Below are 25,967 nucleotides of genomic sequence, written 5' to 3'. Positions count from 1 at the left end.
GTAAGTAATAATTTGTCTCGCATTCTTAATCATGTTAGATGTAAACCTATGAGGTCGTTTAACATTTTAATAAATTCACTAGCGTAGGATAATAAATCTAATTTTTGAATACGTTACCTCATATGTAAATGTGTATCACACGATTGGTTGTTTATGAATAATTCAACAACATTTCCCTTACCTCCCAAATGTGTGTGTGTGTGTGTGTATATATATATATATACACACACACACACACTCAACGAGCAAAAAGAAACTAACAACAGTATATTTCTTAAAATATAATCATGTAATACAACTTTACATCCTAAGTCCGGTAAATTATTCAAAAAACAATATTGAAAATGAAGACAACTTGAAATTAATTTCTTACTCAATTTCAGGTAGGTATTTTGATGTTTTTGATGATTAAAACAAAGATAGTTAATGTAAAAAAAAAAAACCTACTTTTATATTATCGAATTGTACTTTAATAAATAACTTTTTAGATTTAATGTCTTACATTTCTGATTTTTAGTTTTTTTCGTATTATATTATATTATTTATTTTAAATATTATTCAAAAACAGTCGTTTGACTAAAAGACTCAACCATCCAACCATTAGACTTAGACGATAGCTGCATAATAGGGCCAAATCAATAACACCAAGATTATTTAGCATGTAAGTTAACGTATTCACTTAATAGTTAACTCACATAAACAAGAGTCCCACAAAGCACAAAGTAAGCAACATTCATGCAGTAACACTCCAAGCACTACACGAATCTACCACTATGTCGACGACTTTTTTAATCACCCTATGCCGATGACAAGTTGTCGGGATAGCTTATACCGACGACAACTCGTCGGTACAGAGTCGTCGGAATAGCCCCGTCGATATAGGTGGAAAAAGTCATCGGTTTAGATGTCGTCTGGATAGCTACCCCCATACTAATGACATGTCGTCTGTACAAGCTTTGTCGGGATTGATTTTCAAAAAAAATAAAGTTTTATTATTTACTTGAACCGACGATATGTCGTCGGGACAAAAGCAGTATCAATTAGGGATGGAAATTTCACCTGACCCGATGGGGAACCCGGTTGACCCACCCCAATCGGGGATATGTATTCCCCGCCAAAACAGGTATCGGGTACGGGATCGGGGATCCCCATTATGCTAAAACCGGGGATGGGGCCGAGGCCAGGTATAACAATCCCGAATCTGCCCCGCTCCGCCCCCGCTTTTATGACTATATATATATATATATATATATATATATATATATATATATATATATATATATATATATATATATATCATTTATTGAATTTGAACTATGTCCACCAAAACGAATGATTAGACTATCTGAGATAGATTCCGTATATCAAATTATGTTCCCAATTCTAAGATTTTGTCAATCATCACTTCGTCCGACGATCAATATCCCAAATTGTCACTTTTCGTTTTGATGTTTGTTAAGCTTTATGATTAATGTGAACATAATCTAATTATGACATCTGGTTTTGATCGCTTATTAAACTTGGTTTTTTGTGTAAATTGAGTTTATTATATTGATAGATTGGGGATGGGTTTAGGATGGGCTGCGGAATAGCCCAAAATACAAAGGGGATGAGATTTGATTCTCCTCATCCATCGGGAATGGAGATGAGGATGGGGACGAGGTTAGTCACTCGGGGATGGGGACAGGGATGGTTAAGCCTGCCCCAAACCCGCCCCATTTCCATCCTTAGTATCAATTAAAATCTAATTAGAAATTGAAGGTTTATCACACTATTAAATCTATGTCCAATTTGGTCCAAATAATGAAAGATTTAGTATAGAAACAGCCAAGGATTAATATGAAGACACCCAAAATTAGATTCTATTCTATTCAATATGAACAATCATCATACAAGATTCAGAAACATTAATATCCAAAACAAAAAAATTTACTATTCTAGTCATTATCAACAGTCACTTCCTTTTTTTCTTGAGATGATTCATTCTCATTCTCATCCTCATTGTCTTCAAGTGTTTCTGCTTCCTGTAAATCATAAAGTACACATCAGATTATCCATTTATAATCACTACAAATCAAGAATACACAAAACCAAAAATCCCATGAAGTACTTACAATAAATCATAAAGTACAGATCATATTATCCATTTATAATCACTACAAATCATGAATATACAAAACCAAAAACCCATGAAGTACTTACCATTTTTTTCATTTTCATTTTCATTTTCATTTTCAGCATCATTTGGGGTCTCCAAAACCTTTTGGTATTCTTCTTTAAGTTCAACTACCCTTGTAGTAAAAGGTTTTCTTTTCCTGAAAAATAATAATCAAGATTTGGAAAACAAAAACTCATTAGATACGATTCAACAAAAGAGCTAATCAGACAAGAAAGAAAAAGAATGTATGAAATTTGCTGCTCGTTTCTTTTGTCACATACTTCCACTTCTCACCCTCTTCCTTTGCAACTTATAATTGAAAATATAAAAAAAATATATCTTAATCAAATCGACAGAGAAAATCGCACCAAAACAAAAAATAAACCAGAGAAAACTATTTACCAAAGACCGACAGTGAAAAGGGTGGTGCAACGGTGAAAAAGGTGGCCGGAATTGCCTGTTACTTGGGAGAATCGGGAGTTGTGCGGTGCTGCAAATGAGAGACAAATCTATTTCTTATTATAAATAAAACTCTACACCGACGATATCTCATCTGGATAACTTTCAAGAAACGACATCGTTTTCTTTTTCCAGCAACAAAAGTTATAAATAAACAGAAAATATATTTATCTAACCTATTCCGACAACATGTCGTCGGGATAAGTTTTCAGAAAACCGCGTAAAGCCTTTTTGTTTCCCGCCTAAGCTATGGCGACGACAAGTTGTCGGCATAGATACCAAGTTTAAAAAATTCTGGTCAACTATATACGAACAAAAAGTCGTCTGCATAGCTTAATTTTTAGCGACAACTTTTGTCATCGGCATAGAGGTCGTCAACACAAGGTATTTTTCTTGTAGTGAAGCCAAAAATCAATCAGAATGGCATCCAAAATCAATTGCTACTACCATGCTAGGAACTACCACACTTACTGTCGGTTACCTTATGCATGAAAATTATACGCAGATCAGGATCAAATAGATTGGCAAATAAATGATTCTAGCCTAGGACAACAACCAGAAGAGAAACAGAAAATAAAGCAAAATTTGTCATTCAAGCGCTATATGATCCTGATCGCATCTAATTTTTAAAGAATACGCTTAGCAATCACTTCCACGATTATAGATTCCAAATCTAACATAGTATCAAATTCCTCCTAGGCTACAAGACATCACATATTAGGCCAATCTATCATGTAATTCTTGAAGGTATCCATAGCTTTATCCTAGCATGAAAACATTCCATATCATCTAACATATCAACATGTATGGCATTCTAGGATTCACTTACTTGAGCTCGGATGATTACACACATCACACCCACTTTTTCTTTATCAAAAATCTTTTAGAAAATTCATTTTATTTCAAAACGATTATCAATACGTCAGTTTGAGTTCAGACAAACCCAAAAGTGTGCCCTAATCCCTTAAACCAAGGCCCTGATATCAACTTGTAACATCCCAAAACTTCATAGTAAAATTTTCATTTTAAAAATCTTAAACCATACAAATGAGTTGTTCCAAAACCAATCAAGTGATTATATCATTTTGAACATCAGAGTAAAAGTCATAAATAGCCAATGGCGAAAACACTGGGGGATGATGTCCATTCATGTCGGGCCCTTCCCTTTGCAAACGGATGTACTTGAAACCATAAACATATAAACGTAAGCACAAAGCTTAGTGAGTTCCTCAAAATACCACATACCATAAATATCATTAGTCCAAGCTTAGACATTGGGCCCACACCATAATAATGGCCCAATCCCTTCCTAATCAATAGGCCCAACCCAACATATAAATGGGCCTAGCCATCATAAAATGGACCTAGCCCAATATACAATGGGCCTAGCCCACTCATGAAAATGGACCCAAACCTATATACATGCCATGGGACCTAGCCCAACATACAATGCAAGCATCACAAAGACAGCTAGAATCCTACATAACACATCATAGTGGGCTGACATTGGTGCCTTCGACCAACATGTATAGTGAAGAGACTCACTTGACTCACACATCAACTAAACCACAACTCAAAGCCTTGCAACTGTTGCTACAACACTCCTATCACATCATACAAGGTCCACCTATAGTCTACATACTAAAACCAACCATCATGACAAAAAATCATCCCATGTCAAAAGTCAACGTCAAAGCCAACATCCAACGTTGACTTCAGTCAACGTCCACATCGTGGCCTTCCTTCGCTAATTCGTGGCTCTCATATAAACAATAATATGGGAAATTTCCAATCACCATAAATCACCAAGGGAGTGAGAGATAGGTTTCGATGAGGTATATGGGTGTTAGATGTTGGTAATGAACCCTAGAAATGTCTTAGAGGGGATTAAATACAAAGCAAACCCAAAACTAACCATCAGCTTAGGCTAGAACAATTGCCACATTGTGGCCATCCTTGGCCATGCCATGGTGGTCCACCAAGACACATAATCCATGTTATCAGTGCCATGTTGTGGGCATCCTTGCACCATGTCGTGACACAAGGTTTCCTCCAAAACATTATCTTTGGTTCTTGATAAAGGTTAGCTTAACCAATCTGGAACACAGGTGTTGCATGTAAATTGCTTACATCATGTTATGTATTGATATATAATACTATTGGTAAAGAAATATAAGAATGTTGCAAGAACAGTACAGGAATTTTAAGTATATTACTTGTATTTATAAAGAAATGCAAGAAATAAGCAAAGTATGTATCTATTTCTTTTACTTGTTATTTTCTCTGGTTATTTTTATGCGTTAATTGCTAGAAACAAACAAATTACTATGTTACTTCTTTCATTTAAGATACACAAATACATGTTATATTGTACTTGTCTTATTTTTTGTTATTATAGGAAAAATGATGAAGTTCGTTCTTTAGGGAGTTCTTGGAAGAAGCTTTATTTGCCTTTCATTATTTTTTTTTTTGGGATCGAGGTCGTATGGAATGAACATTTAGTTTTTTTAGTATGTTCAATTTGCTTGTAGTCAATTATGAATGTTTGTTTTTGCTAGTTGAAGTATTTCAATTTTTATGACTTGTATTTTTCATTTGTGGTTTGAAATACTATGTTATAATACTTTTAATTAAAAATGGTACTTTTAACACATATATTCATATTTACATCCTAATGTTTTTTTCTTTGTTTATATACATCTGAACATTATTACGTGCATATGTATTGTTTAATTCCCACACAAAAAGTTACATCCTTATGTTTTTTGTGGGATCGAGACCGCATTTTAACACCGCTTATCATCTACAGACCGATGGTCAGAGCGAGCGGACCATTCACACCCTCGAGGATAAGTTGCGGGACTTCATCGTTGATTTTTGGTGGGAGATGAGACTCCTACCTACCCCTTGCAGAGTTATCCTACAACAACAGCTTTCATTCCAACATTGGTGCTCCACCTTTTGAGCTGTTGTATGTACAGAGATGTCATAACCCAATATGTTGGGGCGAGGCTAGTCACAGGGTCATGGGGCGGGCCGAGGTGGTTCTACAGACTACCGAGATGATTCAGCAGATCAGGCAACAATTACAGACTGCCTATAGTCGATAGAAGAGTTACGCTGATCGGCGTCGATCTGAGTTGGAGTTTCAGATCGGTGACATGGTGCTCCAAAGGGTCTCACCCTGTAAGGGTGTGATCCGTTTTAGGAAGAGGGGAAAGTTGGGTCCTCGATATATTGGGCCATCTCGGATCATTGCCAAGATTGGCAAAGTAGCGTATACATTGGATCTCCGGAGGAGTTCAGTCAGATTCATAGCACCTTCCACGTTTCCTAGTTGCGGAAGTATGTATTGGACGAGGACACGGTAGTATCATTGGACGACATTCAAGTTGATGAACGTCTGAATTATGTTGAGAGGTTGGTGGTTGCTTTAGAAAGAAAGGTAAAGGTTCTGTTCAACAAGGAGATACCTTTGGTAAATGTATAGTGGCAGCATCAGAGGGGATCCGAGTGGACCTGAGAGCCGGAGGCTAAGATGCGGGAGCATTATCGGGATTTGTTCACTGCAGTAGGCTTCAAGGACAAAACCTAGTTTAAGTGGAGGAGAGTTGTAATATCCGGATTCCCAGGTATGAAATCTTAGGAATTTATGCATTTTATAAGTCGTACTCAACGAGTTAGGAGGCCCCAACTCGTCGTGTAAAATCAAGAAGGACATGTATTCCATAAAACCTACTCGACAAGCTGGAAGACCTTAACTCGATGAGTTGGTGGCTGAACATGAAACCCTAAATTTTAGGGTTTACAACCTATATAATCTCCTTAAGCCTTTGAGACTGACCATTTATTAGCCTCCAAACCCTAATATCGACCTTGTGAGCCCTAATCTAATTTCCTCTCATATTGTGAGCTAGTGTGGCACTTTGGAGCAAAAGAAAGGGAAGTTAGTGAGAAGGAGGCAATGATCTAGCAAGTAATCCTTTGATCTTTAGTTTGGCACTATTGTGGACTGTTGTGAGTATCCAAAACCCGATATATATACATATATATATATATATACACACACACACACACACATTTTTGGGTTTTGAACATTCTAACACTCCTATGGTGTACATGAAACCCTAAATACCTTGGATCTATGTTTTCTCTAATATACATGCAAACTTGAACTTTCCAAGGTATTACCCTATCTAGCATACAAAACTTTGATACTTGGGTAATAAAACAAGTTAGATAACATACCTTTTCTTTATAGGTTGTTTCTTGGACTTTCAAGACCTTAGCAGAAATAGTATGAATGCCTCAACTGGAATCACAATACACCTAGAACAAAGGATAACATGAGGAGAGATTCCTTGCACACACAAATAGGCTAGCCCTCTAGTATTCCACTTAAGTGCCGATTTCATGAGTTAAAGGGGTTCTTATATAGTGTGGCAAACTAGAGTTACACCATGTAACCCCTAATGACTTTCCATATTCCTCATGCTCCATGGGTTAAACTTTCATGGAGTATCCATGGGTTACCACATGGGTTTAGCCCAACATGAAGAACTATGGATCATAAGCCCACTTTATAAGAATGAATGATTTACCAAGCCAACCCCTTATATTTAATCAGTCTCTTTTAATCAAAATTAATTTCAAATTATTTCTTGATCAATACTAATTAAATAATATGATTTCATATTAATATATTAGAACTTATAATATATTAATAAGCCATAAATAACTTCTTCTTAAAAGTCCATCCTATCAAATTGTCATGATGATATGCCGTTGATTAGATGTCTAAACCGATAACTATTATTGCTATGTACTCGACCTGAGAGTAGCATGGTCCATTTGGGTCGCATATCATCAGGATAATTTGTTAGGACGGACTCTTGAGAGAAATGTTATATATGATTTATTAATATATTATAAATTATAATATATTAATATGAAATCGTATGTTTTAATTAGTATTGATCAAGAACTAATTTGGAATTAATTTTGTGATCAAAAGAGACTAATTAAATCTATGGGGAATAATTATGATAATTAGTTATATTTATATGTGTTGGGCTTATAATCCATGAATATTTTCATCATATTGATGCTTGTGATTGACAATTTGTTTAGAGATGCCACAATAGTGGTTTCTTTTTCATAGATTTCTAGCCGTTACATTAAGTTTAGTTTCATTTAAACTTGGTTGGATAGATTAGTACAAATAAGTGTATGATGGATCATTTATCTTCCACTTACAAAATTAAATATTAAGCATGCATTAAAGTAGCATATAAATAATATAAATATACATGATATAAGAAAAACATTTTATTGCAAAAGAAAGGACTGAATTGTTACCCACGAAGTATTGACTTCACACATGGTACACTTAATTTAGCAAACACATTGATTCATATTGTATAAATTAAATCAAACTAGGAACATACAAAACCATTTGGGACTTCACCACCACAGACATTAAGGAGCAAGCTAAGAGATAATGGTACATTAAGATTGATCCCTAGGACGTTGGCTTTGATTGCAGTGCACAAACAGACAGCAGCCTCAAGGTCGGCAAGTCCTTGGATGAGAGAGCAACATGGCTTCACCGGTGGTGAGCCTAACTCAACTTTGACCAATCCCCCAAGAAGATTAGCACAAACCCCCAGTTTCAAGGCGTCTCTAGGGCAGGTTTCTGTATTTGGGTTTGTGTTTGGTACTGTGTTCGGGTTAGAGTTGGGATTGGGGTTGGGGGTGTGGTTCGTGTTAGTGTTGGGGTTGGGGTTTTGGTTAGTGTTAGGGATGGGGTTGGAGTAGGGATTGGGGTTTGGGTTGGGTTTTTTATTTGGATTGAGGTTGGGTTCTGGTATGTCGGACGTCTCACAGCCACTAACCATGACGCAGAATAAAAGGTTGAAAGCTATGACCAGAACAACGGACACATTACTCTTTGATGCCATGCCGAAATCGGTTATGAAAACTTTGTCAATTATGGTGAAGGAAGAGTGTGATAGAGTAAGGGTACAATGGAACATTATATAGGTCTCTGTGGAGTAATATTTTTTGTTTAAATATATTCCAGTTAGTAATTGAGTCAAATTAGTATGTTATAGTTTTTGCTGCCACCAACCCAGATGCATTATACTAATTGCAAATAAAAAATATATATGTGCTTCAATGGATTAAAATTTAACAGGGTATATATATTATCTTATATATCTGTTGTTCAAATCTTTTTTAGTCTTATATATATCTTCTAAATATTCAAATTGCGTGGTATATGTGCTTTGCATGTAGGTTTATGGAAATACATTTTTGCTTCTGTATAGTTTTCTAAAACTGAATATATTTTATGTTTTATATATAAATGGGTCGGCTACAATGAAAAATAAAGAAAAAGTTAGTATGCAATAATTTTATAAAAGTTACGGATTACAAAGAAGAGGTGAAAACATCAAACCCTTTCAATGTCCAGTAAATGTCTACTAAAGTCACAGACCACATTTACGTTTTTCCATTTTCTAAATGGATGTAAGTCACGCTATCATAGAATAATTAGAAGAGAGGGACTTCGAATCATTCCCATGATTTCAATATTTGTCGAATCATTCCCATGATTTCAATGTTTGTCACATGAAAGATTTTTGGCATCTTAAATATAAATATAGTCAATAAAAAATTGCTTTGAAGCAGGCGAGGAATATGTGTATTAACTGACTCAAGATATTAGGATTCAATACCCTTAATTATAATTTTAAAAAAATTGTAAGTAAATTCAATATAAAACGAATTCTAAATAGAAATTATTAGCCACGACATTCTAGAGTTGTTAGATCAGCGGCATATTTCTACGACGGTAAATAAAAGTTAATTATATGAAAATGTTGTTAGTCTAGCGAAATATATAGCAGCCAAACACACTTTAAATGTTTAATAGCATATATTATGAGCATTTTAAAATGACAGATTTTTGTTGGGAAGCAACTATTAGTTAATGATTGTTATACATTTTTTATATTTTGCTGGCAAGAAGGAAAAATAATTAGTAACAAACCGGTTAGTAAACAAATCATATATATACTCAAAGAAAACTAATGATTTTTATATTTGGTTTTATATGAACCATTTATACGAACCAATTTAATAAGGACGTCCAAAATAGAGAACCAAAAAATATCCTTGTAACATTTTACATTACCAGAGTGCAACTTATAACCATAAATGTTTGAAACTTGTAGAAGTACCACAAAACACCACATACATAGGTATTTTGATTAACGACTGACGAAATACGTCATTTGCATGGTAGACGAATTGCGGGAGATCTGATGGATTGGTAATGGATTAATGCATGTGGCTTATCCTTCACATAATTTTGAATATTTGACATGAACTAGCATAAGATTTCAGAATAGATAAATTATATGTCTAAAGTTACTAGAAATGATACTAAACTAAATGGCTTGTGGTTGTTCTTTGTCAAATAAGAGAAATATATGCAAAACACGTTTAAAAAGTATACAAAGTTTAAATATTTTAATAGGTTATCGTGATCCGAAATTAATTAATTATTATTATTATTATTATTATTATTATTATTATTATTATTATTTAGAGAGTAAGAATAAGCTCAAAGAAATAAAAAAAACATTGAACCCATTAAGGTTTTTTCACGAACTATGAAAAAATAGAACACATTCCAACTTTGTTTCTTCTATGACAACATTCTCGTTGTTTTTTTTTTAGGATGATTGAATCATGTCACTACATCTTCAAGATATATCGAACAAAATTGTAATGATTCATTAGTGACCCAACCATTAGCTATATAACCTTCCAACCACTCTTTATTTATGACATAATTTTTAAGTTTTTTCATATAGTTTTCTAAATGATACATCAATCTTATACATACGAGGATCTGCAAATATATTCGTAGGTAGATGAAAAACTAAATGAATCACAATGTCAAAATACCCAAGACGACATATCACTTCTAATTCAAATAAGATTCTAATAAATGTTGCCTTCACTTCCCCCGTATTCTTCATCATCAGTGTTCTCGAGCAAAGTTGTTTAAAAACATACAAAGCTCTATTGTTGGTGCATAAGTATCCTTGTCCAAAAACCTTCTAACTCCAATTGGTATCACACTTTGCATAAGAATAAAATTGTGACTAACAACCATATATTTTTAAATATATAATCATGTTAGATGTAAACCTATGAGGTCGTTCCAGCCAAACAATGTAAGTAATAATTTGTCTCGCATTCTTAATCATGTTAGATGTAAACCTATGAGGTCGTTTAACATTTTAATAAATTCACTAGCGTAGGATAATAAATCTAATTTTTGAATACGTTACCTCATATGTAAATGTGTATCACACGATTGGTTGTTTATGAATAATTCAACAGCATTTCCCTTACCTCCCAAATGTGTGTGTGTGTGTGTATATATATATATATATATACACACACACACACACTCAACGAGCAAAAAGAAACTAACAACAGTATATTTCTTAAAATATAATCATGTAATAGAACTTTACATCCTAAGTCCGGTAAATTATTCAAAAAACAATATTGAAAATGAAGACAACTTGAAATTAATTTCTTACTCAATTTCAGGCAGGTATTTTGATGTTTTTGATGATTAAAACAAAGATAGTTAATGTAAAAAAAAAACAAAACCTACTTTTATATTATCGAATTGTACTTTAATAAATAACTTTTTAGATTTAATGTCTTACATTTCTGATTTTTAGTTTTTTTCGTATTATATTATATTATTTATTTTAAATATTATTCAAAAACAGTCGTTTGACTAAAAGACTCAACCATCCAACCATTAGACTTAGACGATAGCTGCATAATAGGGCCAAATCAATAACACCAAGATTATTTAGCATGTAAGTTAACGTATTCACTTAATAGTTAACTCACATAAACAAGAGTCCCACAAAGCACAAAGTACGCAACATTCATGCAGTAACACTCCAAGCACTACACGAATCTACCCCTATGTCGACGACTTTTTTAATCACCCTATGCCGATGACAAGTTGTTGGGATGGCTTATACCGACGACAACTCGTCGGTACAGAGTCATCGGAATAGCCCCGTCGATATAGGTGGAAAAAGTCATCGGTATAGATGTCGTCTGGATAGCTACCCCCATACTAATGACATGTCGTCTGTACAAGCTTTGTCGGGATTGATTTTCAAAAAAAAATAAAGTTTTATTATTTACTTGAACCGACGATATGTCGTCGGGACAAAAGCAGTATCAATTAGGGATGGAAATTTCACCTGACCCGATGGGGAACCCGGTTGACCCACCCCAATCGGGGATATGTATTCTCCACCAAAACAGGTATCGGGTACGGGATCGGGGATCCCCATTATGCTAAAACTGGGGATGGGGCCGAGGCCAGGTATAACAATCCCCAATCTGCCCCGCTCCGCCCCCGCTTTTATGACTATATATATATATATATATATATATATATATATATATATATATATATATATATATATATATATATATATATATATATATCATTTATTGAATTTGAACTATGTCCACCAAAACGAATGATTAGACTATCTGAGATAGATTCCGTATATCAATTTATATTCCCAATTCTAAGATTTTGTCAATCATCACTTCGTCCGACGATCAATATCCCAAATTGTCACTTTTCGTTTTGATGTTTGTTAAGCTTTATGATTAATGTGAACATAATCTAATTATGACATCTGGTTTTGATCGCTTATTAAACTTGGTTTTTTGTGTAAATTGAGTTTATTATATTGATAGATTGGGGATGGGTTTAGGATGGGCTGCGGAATAGCCCAAAATACAAAGGGGATGAGATTTGATTCTCCTCATCCATCGGGAATGGAGATGAGGATGGGGACGAGGTTAGTCACTCGGGGATGGGGACAGGGATGGTTAAGCCTGCCCCAAACCCGCCCCATTTCCATCCTTAGTATCAATTAAAATCTAATTAGAAATTGAAGGTTTATCACACTATTAAATCTATGTCCAATTTGGTCCAAATAATGAAAGATTTAGTATAGAAACAGCCAAGGATTAATATGAAGACACCCAAAATTAGATTCTATTCTATTCAATATGAACAATCATCATACAAGATTCAGAAACATTAATATCCAAAACAAAAAAATTTACTATTCTAGTCATTATCAACAGTCACTTCCTTTTTTTTCTTGAGATGATTCATTCTCATTCTCATCCTCATTGTCTTCAAGTGTTTCTGCTTCCTGTAAATCATAAAGTACACATCAGATTATCCATTTATAATCACTACAAATCAAGAATACACAAAACCAAAAATCCCATGAAGTACTTACAATAAATCATAAAGTACAGATCATATTATCCATTTATAATCACTACAAATCATGAATATACAAAACCAAAAACCCATGAAGTACTTACCATTTTTTTCATTTTCATTTTCATTTTCATTTTCAGCATCATTTGGGGTCTCCAAAACCTTTTGGTATTCTTCTTTAAGTTCAACTACCCTTGTAGTAAAAGGTTTTCTTTTCCTGAAAAATAATAATCAAGATTTGGAAAACAAAAACTCATTAGATACGATTCAACAAAAGAGCTAATCAGACAAGAAAGAAAAAGAATGTATGAAATTTGCTGCTCGTTTCTTTTGTCACATACTTCCACTTCTCACCCTCTTCCTTTGCAACTTATAATTGAAAATATAAAAAAAAATATATCTTAATCAAATCGACAGAGAAAATCGCACCAAAACAAAAAATAAACCAGAGAAAACTATTTACCAAAGACCGACAGTGAAAAGGGTGGTGCAACGGTGAAAAAGGTGGCCAAAATTGCCTGTTACTTGGGAGAATCGGGAGTTGTGCGGTGCTGCAAATGAGAGACAAATCTATTTCTTATTATAAATAAAACTCTACACCGACGATATCTCATCTGGATAACTTTCAAGAAACGACATCGTTTTCTTTTTCCAGCAACAAAAGTTATAAATAAACAGAAAATATAGTTATCTAACCTATTCCGACAACATGTCGTCGGGATAAGTTTTCAGAAAACCGCGTAAACCCTTTTTGTTTCCCGCCTAAGCTATGGCGACAACAAGTTGTCAGCATAGATACCAAGTTTAAAAAATTCTGGTCAACTATATACGAACAAAAAGTCGTCTGCATAGCTTAATTTTTAGCGACAACTTTTGTCATCGGCATAGAGGTCGTCAACACAAGGTATTTTTCTTGTAGTGAAGCCAAAAATCAATCAGAATGGCATCCAAAATCAATTGCTACTACCATGCTAGGAACTACTACACTTACTGTCGGTTGCCTTATGCATGAAAATTATACGCAGATCAGGATCAAATAGATTGGCAAATAAATGATTCTAGCCTAGGACCACAACCAGAAGAGAAACAGAAAATAAAGCAAAATTTGTCATTCAAGCGCTATATGATCCTGATCGCATCTTATTTTTAAAGAATACGCTTAGCAATCACTTCCACGATTATAGATTCCAAATCTAACATAGTATCAAATTCCTCCTAGGCTACAAGACATCACATATTAGGCCAATCTATCATGTAATTCTTGAAGGTATCCATAGCTTTATCCTAGCATGAAAACATTCCATATCATCTAACATATCAACATGTATGGCATTCTAGGATTCACTTACTTGAGCTCGGATGATTACACACATCACACCCACTTTTTCTTTATCAAAAATCTTTTAGAAAATTCATTTTATTTCAAAACGATTATCAATACGTCAGTTTGAGTTCAGACAAACCCAAAAGTGTGCCCTAATCCCTTAAACCAAGGCCCTGATATCAACTTGTAACATCCCAAAACTTCATAGTAAAATTTTCATTTTAAAAATCTTAAACCATACAAATGAGTTGTTCCAAAACCAATCAAGTGATTATATCATTTTGAACATCAGAGTAAAAGTCATAAATAGCCAATGGCGAAAACACTGGGGGATGATGTCCATTCATGTCGGGCCCTTCCCTTTGCAAACGGATGTACTTGAAACCATAAACATATAAACGTAAGCACAAAGCTTAGTGAGTTCCTCAAAATACCACATACCATAAATATCATTAGTCCAAGCTTAGACATTGGGCCCACACCATAATAATGGCCCTATCCCTTCCTAATCAATAGGCCCAACCCAACATATAAATGGGCCTAGCCATCATAAAATGGACCTAGCCCAATATACAATGGGCCTAGCCCACTCATGAAAATGGACCCAAACCTATATACATGCCATGGGACCTAGCCCAACATACAATGCAAGCATCACAAAGACAGCTAGAATCCTACATAACACATCATAGTGGGATGACATTGGTGCCTTCGACCCACATGTATAGTGAAGAGACTCACTTGACTCACACATCAACTAAACCACAACTCAAAGCCTTGCAACTGTTGCTACAACACTCCTATCACATCATACAAGGTCCACCTATAGTCTACATACTAAAACCAACCATCATGACAAAAAATCATCCCATGTCAAAAGTCAACGTCAAAGCCAACATCCAACGTTGACTTCAGTCAACGTCCACATCGTGGCCTTCCTTCGCTAATTCGTGGCTCTCATATAAACAATAATATGGGAAATTTCCAATCACCATAAATCACCAAGGGAGTGAGAGATAGGTTTCGATGAGGTATATGGGTGTTAGATGTTGGTAATGAACCCTAGAAATGTCTTAGAGGGGATTAAATACAAAGCAAACCCAAAACTAACCATCGGCTTAGGCTAGAACAATTGCCACATTGTGGCCATCCTTGGCCATGCCATGGTGGTCCACCAAGACACATAATCCATATTATCAGTGCCATGTTGTGGGCATCCTTGCACCATGTCGTGACACAAGGTTTCCTCCAAAACATTATCTTTGGTTCTTGATAAAGGTTAGCTTAACCAATCTGGAACACAGGTGTTGCATGTAAATTGCTTACATCATGTTATGTATTGATATATAATACTATTGGTAAAGAAATATAAGAATGTTGCAAGAACAGTACAGGAATTGTAAGTATATTACTTGTATTTATAAAGAAATGCAAGAAATAAGCAAAGTATGTATCTATTTCTTTTACTTGTTATTTTCTCTGGTTATTTTTATGCGTTAATTGCTAGAAACAAACAAATTACTATGTTACTTCTTTCATTTAAGATACACAAATACATGTTATATTGTACTTGTCTTATTTTTTGTTATTATAGGAAAAAATGATGAAGTTCGTTCTTTAGGGAGTTCTTGGAAGAAGCTTTATTTGCCTTTCATTATTTTTTTTTTGGGATCGAGGTCGTATGGAATGAACATTTAGTTTTTTTAGTATGTTCAATTTGCTTGTAGTCAATTATGAATGTTTTTTTTTGCTAGTTGAAGTATTTCAATTTTTATGACTTGTATTTTTCATTTGTGGTTTGAAATACTATGTTATAATACTTTTAATTAAAAATGGTACTTTTAACACATATATTCATATTTACATCCTAATGTTTTTTTCTTTGTTTATATACATCTGAACATTATTACTTGCATATGTATTGTTTAATTCCCACACAAAAAGTTACATCCTTATGTTTTTTGTGGGATCGAGACCGCATTTTAACACCGCTTATCATCTACAGACCGATGGTCAGAGCGAGCGGACCATTCACACCCTCAAGGATAAGTTGCGGGACTTCATCGTTGATTTTTGGTGGGAGATGAGACTCCTACCTACCCCTTGCAGAGTTATCCTACAACAACAGCTTTCATTCCAACATTGGTGCTCCACCTTTTGAGCTGTTGTATGTACAGAGATGTCATAACCCAATATGTTGGGGCGAGGCTAGTCACAGGGTCATGGGGCGGGCCGAGGTGGTTCTACAGACTACCGAGATGATTCAGCAGATCAGGCAACAATTACAGACTGCCTATAGTCGATAGAAGAGTTACGCTGATCGGCGTCGATCTGAGTTGGAGTTTCAGATCGGTGACATGGTGCTCCAAAGGGTCTCACCCTGTAAGGGTGTGATCCGTTTTAGGAAGAGGGGAAAGTTGGGTCCTCGATATATTGGGCCATCTCGGATCATTGCCAAGATTGGCAAAGTAGCGTATACATTGGATCTCCGGAGGAGTTCAGTCAGATTCGTAGCACCTTCCACGTTTCCTAGTTGCGGAAGTATGTATTGGACGAGGACACGGTAGTATCATTGGGCGACATTCAAGTTGATGAACGTCTGAATTATGTTGAGAGGTTGGTGGTTGCTTTAGAAAGAAAGGTAAAGGTTCTGTTCAACAAGGAGATACCTTTGGTAAATGTATAGTGGCAGCATCAGAGGGGATCCGAGTGGACCTGAGAGCCGGAGGCTAAGATGCGGGAGCATTATCGGGATTTGTTCACTGCAGTAGGCTTCAAGGACAAAACCTAGTTTAAGTGGAGGAGAGTTGTAATATCCGGATTCCCAGGTATGAAATCTTAGGAATTTATGCATTTTATAAGTCGTACTCAACGAGTTAGGAGGCCCCAACTCGTCGTGTAAAATCAAGAAGGACATGTATTCCATAAAACCTACTCGACAAGCTGGAAGACCTTAACTCGATGAGTTGGTGGCTGAACATGAAACCCTAAATTTTAGGGTTTACAACCTATATAATCTCCTTAAGCCTTTGAGACTGACCATTTATTAGCCTCCAAACCCTAATATCGACCTTGTGAGCCCTAATCTAATTTCCTCTCATATTGTGAGCTAGTGTGGCACTTTGGAGCAAAAGAAAGGGAAGTTAGTGAGAAGGAGGCAATGATCTAGCAAGTAATCCTTTGATCTTTAGTTTGGCACTATTGTGGACTGTTGTGAGTATCCAAAACCCGATATATATACATATATATATATACACACACACACACACACATTTTTGGGTTTTGAACATTCTAACACTCCTATGGTGTACATGAAACCCTAAATACCTTGGATCTATGTTTTCTCTAATATACATGCAAACTTGAACTTTCCAAGGTATTACCCTATCTAGCATACAAAACTTTGATACTTGGGTAATAAAACAAGTTAGATAACATACCTTTTCTTTATAGGTTGTTTCTTGGACTTTCAAGACCTTAGCAGAAATAGTATGAATGCCTCAACTGGAATCACAACACACCTAGAACAAAGGATAACATGAGGAGAGATTCCTTGCACACACAAATAGGCTAGCCCTCTAGTATTCCACTTAAGTGCCGATTTCATGAGTTAAAGGGGTTCTTATATAGTGTGGCAAACTAGAGTTACACCATGTAACCCCTAATGACTTTCCATATTCCTCATGCTCCATGGGTTAAACTTTCATGGAGTATCCATGGGTTACCACATGGGTTTAGCCCAACATGAAGAACTATGGATCATAAGCCCACTTTATAAGAATGAATGATTTACCAAGCCAACCCCTTATATTTAATCAGTCTCTTTTAATCAAAATTAATTTCAAATTATTTCTTGATCAATACTAATTAAATAATATGATTTCATATTAATATATTAGAACTTATAATATATTAATAAGCCATAAATAACTTCTTCTTAAAAGTCCATCCTATCAAATTGTCATGATGATATGCCGTTGGATTAGATGTCTAAACCGATAACTATTATTGCTATGTACTCGACCTGAGAGTAGCATGGTCCATTTGGGTCGCATATCATCAGGATAATTTGTTAGGACGGACTCTTGAGAGAAATGTTATATATGATTTATTAATATATTATAAATTATAATATATTAATATGAAATCGTATGTTTTAATTAGTATTGATCAAGAACTAATTTGGAATTAATTTTGTGATCAAAAGAGACTAATTAAATCTATGGGGAATAATTATGATAATTAGTTATATTTATATGTGTTGGGCTTATAATCCATGAATATTTTCATCATATTGATGCTTGTGATTGACAATTTGTTTAGAGATGCCACAATAGTGGTTTCTTTTTCATAGATTTCTAGCCGTTACATTAAGTTTAGTTTCATTTAAACTTGGTTGGATAGATTAGTACAAATAAGTGTATGATGGATCATTTATCTTCCACTTACAAAATTAAATATTAAGCATGCATTAAAGTAGCATATAAATAATATAAATATACATGATATAAGAAAAACATTTTATTGCAAAAGAAAGGACTGAATTGTTACCCACGAAGTATTGACTTCACACATGGTACACTTAATTTAGCAAACACATTGATTCATATTGTATAAATTAAATCAAACTAGGAACATACAAAACCATTTGGGACTTCACCACCACAGACATTAAGGAGCAAGCTAAGAGATAATGGTACATTAAGATTGATCCCTAGGACGTTGGCTTTGATTGCAGTGCACAAACAGACAGCAGCCTCAAGGTCGGCAAGTCCTTGGATGAGAGAGCAACATGGCTTCACCGGTGGTGAGCCTAACTCAACTTTGACCAATCCCCCAAGAAGATTAGCACAAACCCCCAGTTTCAAGGCGTCTCTAGGGCAGGTTTCTGTATTTGGGTTTGTGTTTGGTACTGTGTTCGGGTTAGAGTTGGGATTGGGGTTGGGGGTGTGGTTCGTGTTAGTGTTGGGGTTGGGGTTTTGGTTAGTGTTAGGGATGGGGTTGGAGTAGGGATTGGGGTTTGGGTTGGGTTTTTTATTTGGATTGAGGTTGGGTTCTGGTATGTCGGACGTCTCACAGCCACTAACCATGACGCAGAATAAAAGGTTGAAAGCTATGACCAGAACAACGGACACATTACTCTTTGATGCCATGCCGAAATCGGTTATGAAAACTTTGTCAATTATGGTGAAGGAAGAGTGTGATAGAGTAAGGGTACAATGGAACATTATATAGGTCTCTGTGGAGTAATATTTTTTGTTTAAATATATTCCAGTTAGTAATTGAGTCAAATTAGTATGTTATAGTTTTTGCTGCCACCAACCCAGATGCATTATACTAATTGCAAATAAAAAATATATATGTGCTTCAATGGATTAAAATTTAACAGGGTATATATATTATCTTATATATCTGTTGTTCAAATCTTTTTTAGTCTTATATATATCTTCTAAATATTCAAATTGCGTGGTATATGTGCTTTGCATGTAGGTTTATGGAAATACATTTTTGCTTCTGTATAGTTTTCTAAAACTGAATATATTTTATGTTTTATATATAAATGGGTCGGCTACAATGAAAAATAAAGAAAAAGTTAGTATGCAATAATTTTATAAAAGTTACGGATTACAAAGAAGAGGTGAAAACATCAAACCCTTTCAATGTCCAGTAAATGTCTACTAAAGTCACAGACCACATTTACGTTTTTCCATTTTCTAAATGGATGTAAGTCACGCTATCATAGAATAATTAGAAGAGAGGGACTTCGAATCATTCCCATGATTTCAATATTTGTCGAATCATTCCCATGATTTCAATGTTTGTCACATGAAAGATTTTTGGCATCTTAAATATAAATATAGTCAATAAAAAATTGCTTTGAAGCAGGCGAGGAATATGTGTATTAACTGACTCAAGATATTAGGATTCAATACCCTTAATTATAATTTTAAAAAAATTGTAAGTAAATTCAATATAAAACGAATTCTAAATAGAAATTATTAGCCACGACATTCTAGAGTTGTTAGATCAGCGGCATATTTCTACGACGGTAAATAAAAGTTAATTATATGAAAATGTTGTTAGTCTAGCGAAATATATAGCAGCCAAACACACTTTAAATGTTTAATAGCATATATTATGAGCATTTTAAAATGACAGATTTTTGTTGGGAAGCAACTATTAGTTAATGATTGTTATACATTTTTTATATTTTGCTGGCAAGAAGGAAAAATAATTAGTAACAAACCGGTTAGTAAACAAATCATATATATACTCAAAGAAAACTAATGATTTTTATATTTGGTTTTATATGAACCATTTATACGAACCAATTTAATAAGGACGTCCAAAATAGAGAACCAAAAAATATCCTTGTAACATTTTACATTACCAGAGTGCAACTTATAACCATAAATGTTTGAAACTTGTAGAAGTACCACAAAACACCACATACATAGGTATTTTGATTAACGACTGACGAAATACGTCATTTGCATGGTAGACGAATTGCGGGAGATCTGTTGGATTGGTAATGGATTAATGCATGTGGCTTATCCTTCACATAATTTTGAATATTTGACATGAACTAGCATAAGATTTCAGAATAGATAAATTATATGTCTAAAGTTACTAGAAATGATACTAAACTAAATGGCTTGTGGTTGTTCTTTGTCAAATAAGAGAAATATATGCAAAACACGTTTAAAAAGTATACAAAGTTTAAATATTTTAATAGGTTATCGTGATCCGAAATTAATTATTATTATTATTATTATTATTATTATTATTATTATTATTATTTAGAGAGTAAGAATAAGCTCAAAGAAATAAAAAAAACATTGAACCCATTAAGGTTTTTTCACGAACTATGAAAAAATAGAACACATTCCAACTTTGTTTCTTCTATGACAACATTCTCGTTGTTTTTTTTTTAGGATGATTGAATCATGTCACTACATCTTCAAGATATATCGAACAAAATTGTAATGATTCATTAGTGACCCAACCATTAGCTATATAACCTTCCAACCACTCTTTATTTATGACATAATTTTTAAGTTTTTTCATATAGTTTTCTAAATGATACATCAATCTTATACATACGAGGATCTGCAAATATATTCGTAGGTAGATGAAAAACTAAATGAATCACAATGTCAAAATACCCAAGACGACATATCACTTCTAATTCAAATAAGATTCTAATAAATGTTGCCTTCACTTCCCCCGTATTCTTCATCATCAGTGTTCTCGAGCAAAGTTGTTTAAAAACATACAAAGCTCTATTGTTGGTGCATAAGTATCCTTGTCCAAAAACCTTCTAACTCCAATTGGTATCACACTTTGCATAAGAATAAAATTGTGACTAACAACCATATATTTTTAAATATATAATCATGTTAGATGTAAACCTATGAGGTCGTTCCAGCCAAACAATGTAAGTAATAATTTGTCTCGCATTCTTAATCATGTTAGATGTAAACCTATGAGGTCGTTTAACATTTTAATAAATTCACTAGCGTAGGATAATAAATCTAATTTTTGAATACGTTACCTCATATGTAAATGTGTATCACACGATTGGTTGTTTATGAATAATTCAACAGCATTTCCCTTACCTCCCAAATGTGTGTGTGTGTGTGTGTATATATATATATATACACACACACACACACACTCAACGAGCAAAAAGAAACTAACAACAGTATATTTCTTAAAATATAATCATGTAATAGAACTTTACATCCTAAGTCCGGTAAATTATTCAAAAAACAATATTGAAAATGAAGACAACTTGAAATTAATTTCTTACTCAATTTCAGGCAGGTATTTTGATGTTTTTTATGATTAAAACAAAGATAGTTAATGTAAAAAAAAAACAAAACCTACTTTTATATTATCGAATTGTACTTTAATAAATAACTTTTTAGATTTAATGTCATACATTTCTGATTTTTAGTTTTTTTCGTATTATATTATATTATTTATTTTAAATATTATTCAAAAACAGTCGTTTGACTAAAAGACTCAACCATCCAACCATTAGACTTAGACGATAGCTGCATAATAGGGCCAAATCAATAACACCAAGATTATTTAGCATGTAAGTTAACGTATTCACTTAATAGTTAACTCACATAAACAAGAGTCCCACAAAGCACAAAGTACGCAACATTCATGCAGTAACACTCCAAGCACTACACGAATCTACCCCTATGTCGACGACTTTTTTAATCACCCTATGCCGATGACAAGTTGTTGGGATGGCTTATACCGACGACAACTCGTCGGTACAGAGTCGTCGGAATAGCCCCGTCGATATAGGTGGAAAAAGTCATCGGTATAGATGTCGTCTGGATAGCTACCCCCAAACTAATGACATGTCGTCTGTACAAGCTTTGTCGGGATTGATTTTAAAAAAAAAATAAAGTTTTATTATTTACTTGAACCGACGATATGTCGTCGGAACAAAAGCAGTATCAATTAGGGATGGAAATTTCACCTGACCCGATGGGGAACCCGGTTGACCCACCCCAATCGGGGATATGTATTCTCCACCAAAACAGGTATCGGGTACGGGATCGGGGATCCCCATTATGCTAAAACTGGGGATGGGGCCGAGGCCAGGTATAACAATCCCCAATCTGCCCCGCTCCGCCCCCGCTTTTATGACTATATATATATATATATATATATATATATATATATATATATATATATATATATATATATATATCATTTATTGAATTTGAACTATGTCCACCAAAACGAATGATTAGACTATCTGAGATAGATTCCGTATATCAATTTATATTCCCAATTCTAAGATTTTGTCAATCATCACTTCGTCCGACGATCAATATCCCAAATTGTCACTTTTCGTTTTGATGTTTGTTAAGCTTTATGATTAATGTGAACATAATCTAATTATGACATCTGGTTTTGATCGCTTATTAAACTTGGTTTTTTGTGTAAATTGAGTTTATTATATTGATAGATTGGGGATGGGTTTAGGATGGGCTGCGGAATAGCCCAAAATACAAAGGGGATGAGATTTGATTCTCCTCATCCATCGGGAATGGAGATGAGGATGGGGACGAGGTTAGTCACTCGGGGATGGGGACAGGGATGGTTAAGCCTGCCCCAAACCCGCCCCATTTCCATCCTTAGTATCAATTAAAATCTAATTAGAAATTGAAGGTTTATCACACTATTAAATCTATGTCCAATTTGGTCCAAATAATGAAAGATTTAGTATAGAAACAGCCAAGGATTAATATGAAGACACCCAAAATTAGATTCTATTCTATTCAATATGAACAATCATCATACAAGATTCAGAAACATTAATATCCAAAACAAAAAAATTTACTATTCTAGTCATTATCAACAGTCACTTCCTTTTTTTCTTGAGATGATTCATTCTCATTCTCATCCTCATTGTCTTCAAGTGTTTCTGCTTCCTGTAAATCATAAAGTACACATCAGATTATCCATTTATAATCACTACAAATCAAGAATACACAAAACCAAAAATCCCATGAAGTACTTACAATAAATCATAAAGTACAGATCATATTATCCATTTATAATCACTACAAATCATGAATATACAAAACCAAAAACCCATGAAGTACTTACCATTTTTTTCATTTTCATTTTCATTTTCATTTTCAGCATCATTTGGGGTCTCCAAAACCTTTTGGTATTCTTCTTTAAGTTCAACTACCCTTGTAGTAAAAGGTTTTCTTTTCCTGAAAAATAATAATCAAGATTTGGAAAACAAAAACTCATTAGATACGATTCAACAAAAGAGCTAATCAGACAAGAAAGAAAAAGAATGTATGAAATTTGCTGCTCGTTTCTTTTGTCACATACTTCCACTTCTCACCCTCTTCCTTTGCAACTTATAATTGAAAATATAAAAAAAAAATATATCTTAATCAAATCGACAGAGAAAATCGCACCAAAACAAAAAATAAACCAGAGAAAACTATTTACCAAAGACCGACAGTGAAAAGGGTGGTGCAACGGTGAAAAAGGTGGCCAAAATTGCCTGTTACTTGGGAGAATCGGGAGTTGTGCGGTGCTGCAAATGAGAGACAAATCTATTTCTTATTATAAATAAAACTCTACACCGACGATATCTCATCTGGATAACTTTCAAGAAACGACATGGTTTTCTTTTTCCAGCAACAAAAGTTATAAATAAACAGAAAATATAGTTATCTAACCTATTCCGACAACATGTCGTCGGGATAAGTTTTCAGAAAACCGCGTAAACCCTTTTTGTTTCCCGCCTAAGCTATGGCGACAACAAGTTGTCAGCATAGATACCAAGTTTAAAAAATTCTGGTCAACTATATACGAACAAAAAGTCGTCTGCATAGCTTAATTTTTAGCGACAACTTTTGTCATCGGCATAGAGGTCGTCAACACAAGGTATTTTTCTTGTAGTGAAGCCAAAAATCAATCAGAATGGCATCCAAAATCAATTGCTACTACCATGCTAGGAACTACTACACTTACTGTCGGTTGCCTTATGCATGAAAATTATACGCAGATCAGGATCAAATAGATTGGCAAATAAATGATTCTAGCCTAGGACCACAACCAGAAGAGAAACAGAAAATAAAGCAAAATTTGTCATTCAAGCGCTATATGATCCTGATCGCATCTAATTTTTAAAGAATACGCTTAGCAATCACTTCCACGATTATAGATTCCAAATCTAACATAGTATCAAATTCCTCCTAGGCTACAAGACATCACATATTAGGCCAATCTATCATGTAATTCTTGAAGGTATCCATAGCTTTATCCTAGCATGAAAACATTCCATATCATCTAACATATCAACATGTATGGCATTCTAGGATTCACTTACTTGAGCTCGGATGATTACACACATCACACCCACTTTTTCTTTATCAAAAATCTTTTAGAAAATTCATTTTATTTCAAAACGATTATCAATACGTCAGTTTGAGTTCAGACAAACCCAAAAGTGTGCCCTAATCCCTTAAACCAAGGCCCTGATATCAACTTGTAACATCCCAAAACTTCATAGTAAAATTTTCATTTTAAAAATCTTAAACCATACAAATGAGTTGTTCCAAAACCAATCAAGTGATTATATCATTTTGAACATCAGAGTAAAAGTCATAAATAGCCAATGGCGAAAACACTGGGGGATGATGTCCATTCATGTCGGGCCCTTCCCTTTGCAAACGGATGTACTTGAAACCATAAACATATAAACGTAAGCACAAAGCTTAGTGAGTTCCTCAAAATACCACATACCATAAATATCATTAGTCCAAGCTTAGACATTGGGCCCACACCATAATAATGGCCCTATCCCTTCCTAATCAATAGGCCCAACCCAACATATAAATGGGCCTAGCCATCATAAAATGGACCTAGCCCAATATACAATGGGCCTAGCCCACTCATGAAAATGGACCCAAACCTATATACATGCCATGGGACCTAGCCCAACATACAATGCAAGCATCACAAAGACAGCTAGAATCCTACATAACACATCATAGTGGGCTGACATTGGTGCCTTCGACCCACATGTATAGTGAAGAGACTCACTTGACTCACACATCAACTAAACCACAACTCAAAGCCTTGCAACTGTTGCTACAACA

The 25,967-nt window shown here is 34.4% G+C and overlaps 2 protein-coding genes across 2 annotated transcripts; both read right to left on the bottom strand.

Moving 5' to 3' along the window:
- Positions 1-7,932: 7,932 nt before the first annotated feature.
- On the bottom strand, positions 7,933-8,618 carry LOC145000663 (uncharacterized). The gene has a single exon (XM_078959925.1). It carries the CDS (start codon positions 8,575-8,577, stop codon positions 8,053-8,055), a length of 525 nt encoding a protein of 174 aa, XP_078816051.1. The 5' UTR covers positions 8,578-8,618; the 3' UTR covers positions 7,933-8,052.
- Positions 8,619-18,815: 10,197 nt separating this feature from the next.
- LOC145000646 (uncharacterized) lies at positions 18,816-19,501 on the bottom strand. Its single transcript, XM_078959905.1, has one exon. It carries the CDS (start codon positions 19,458-19,460, stop codon positions 18,936-18,938), a length of 525 nt encoding a protein of 174 aa, XP_078816031.1. The 5' UTR covers positions 19,461-19,501; the 3' UTR covers positions 18,816-18,935.
- Between the last annotated feature and the right edge of the window lie 6,466 nt (positions 19,502-25,967).

Source organism: Lactuca saligna, chromosome 6, assembly GCF_052625555.1.
Source record: "Lactuca saligna cultivar CGN05327 chromosome 6, ASM5262555v1, whole genome shotgun sequence".
NCBI classification, from domain to species: Eukaryota; Viridiplantae; Streptophyta; class Magnoliopsida; order Asterales; family Asteraceae; genus Lactuca; species Lactuca saligna.
Note: the sequence above shows the minus strand (reverse complement) of the source record. Positions and strands in the feature narration are given on the sequence as shown.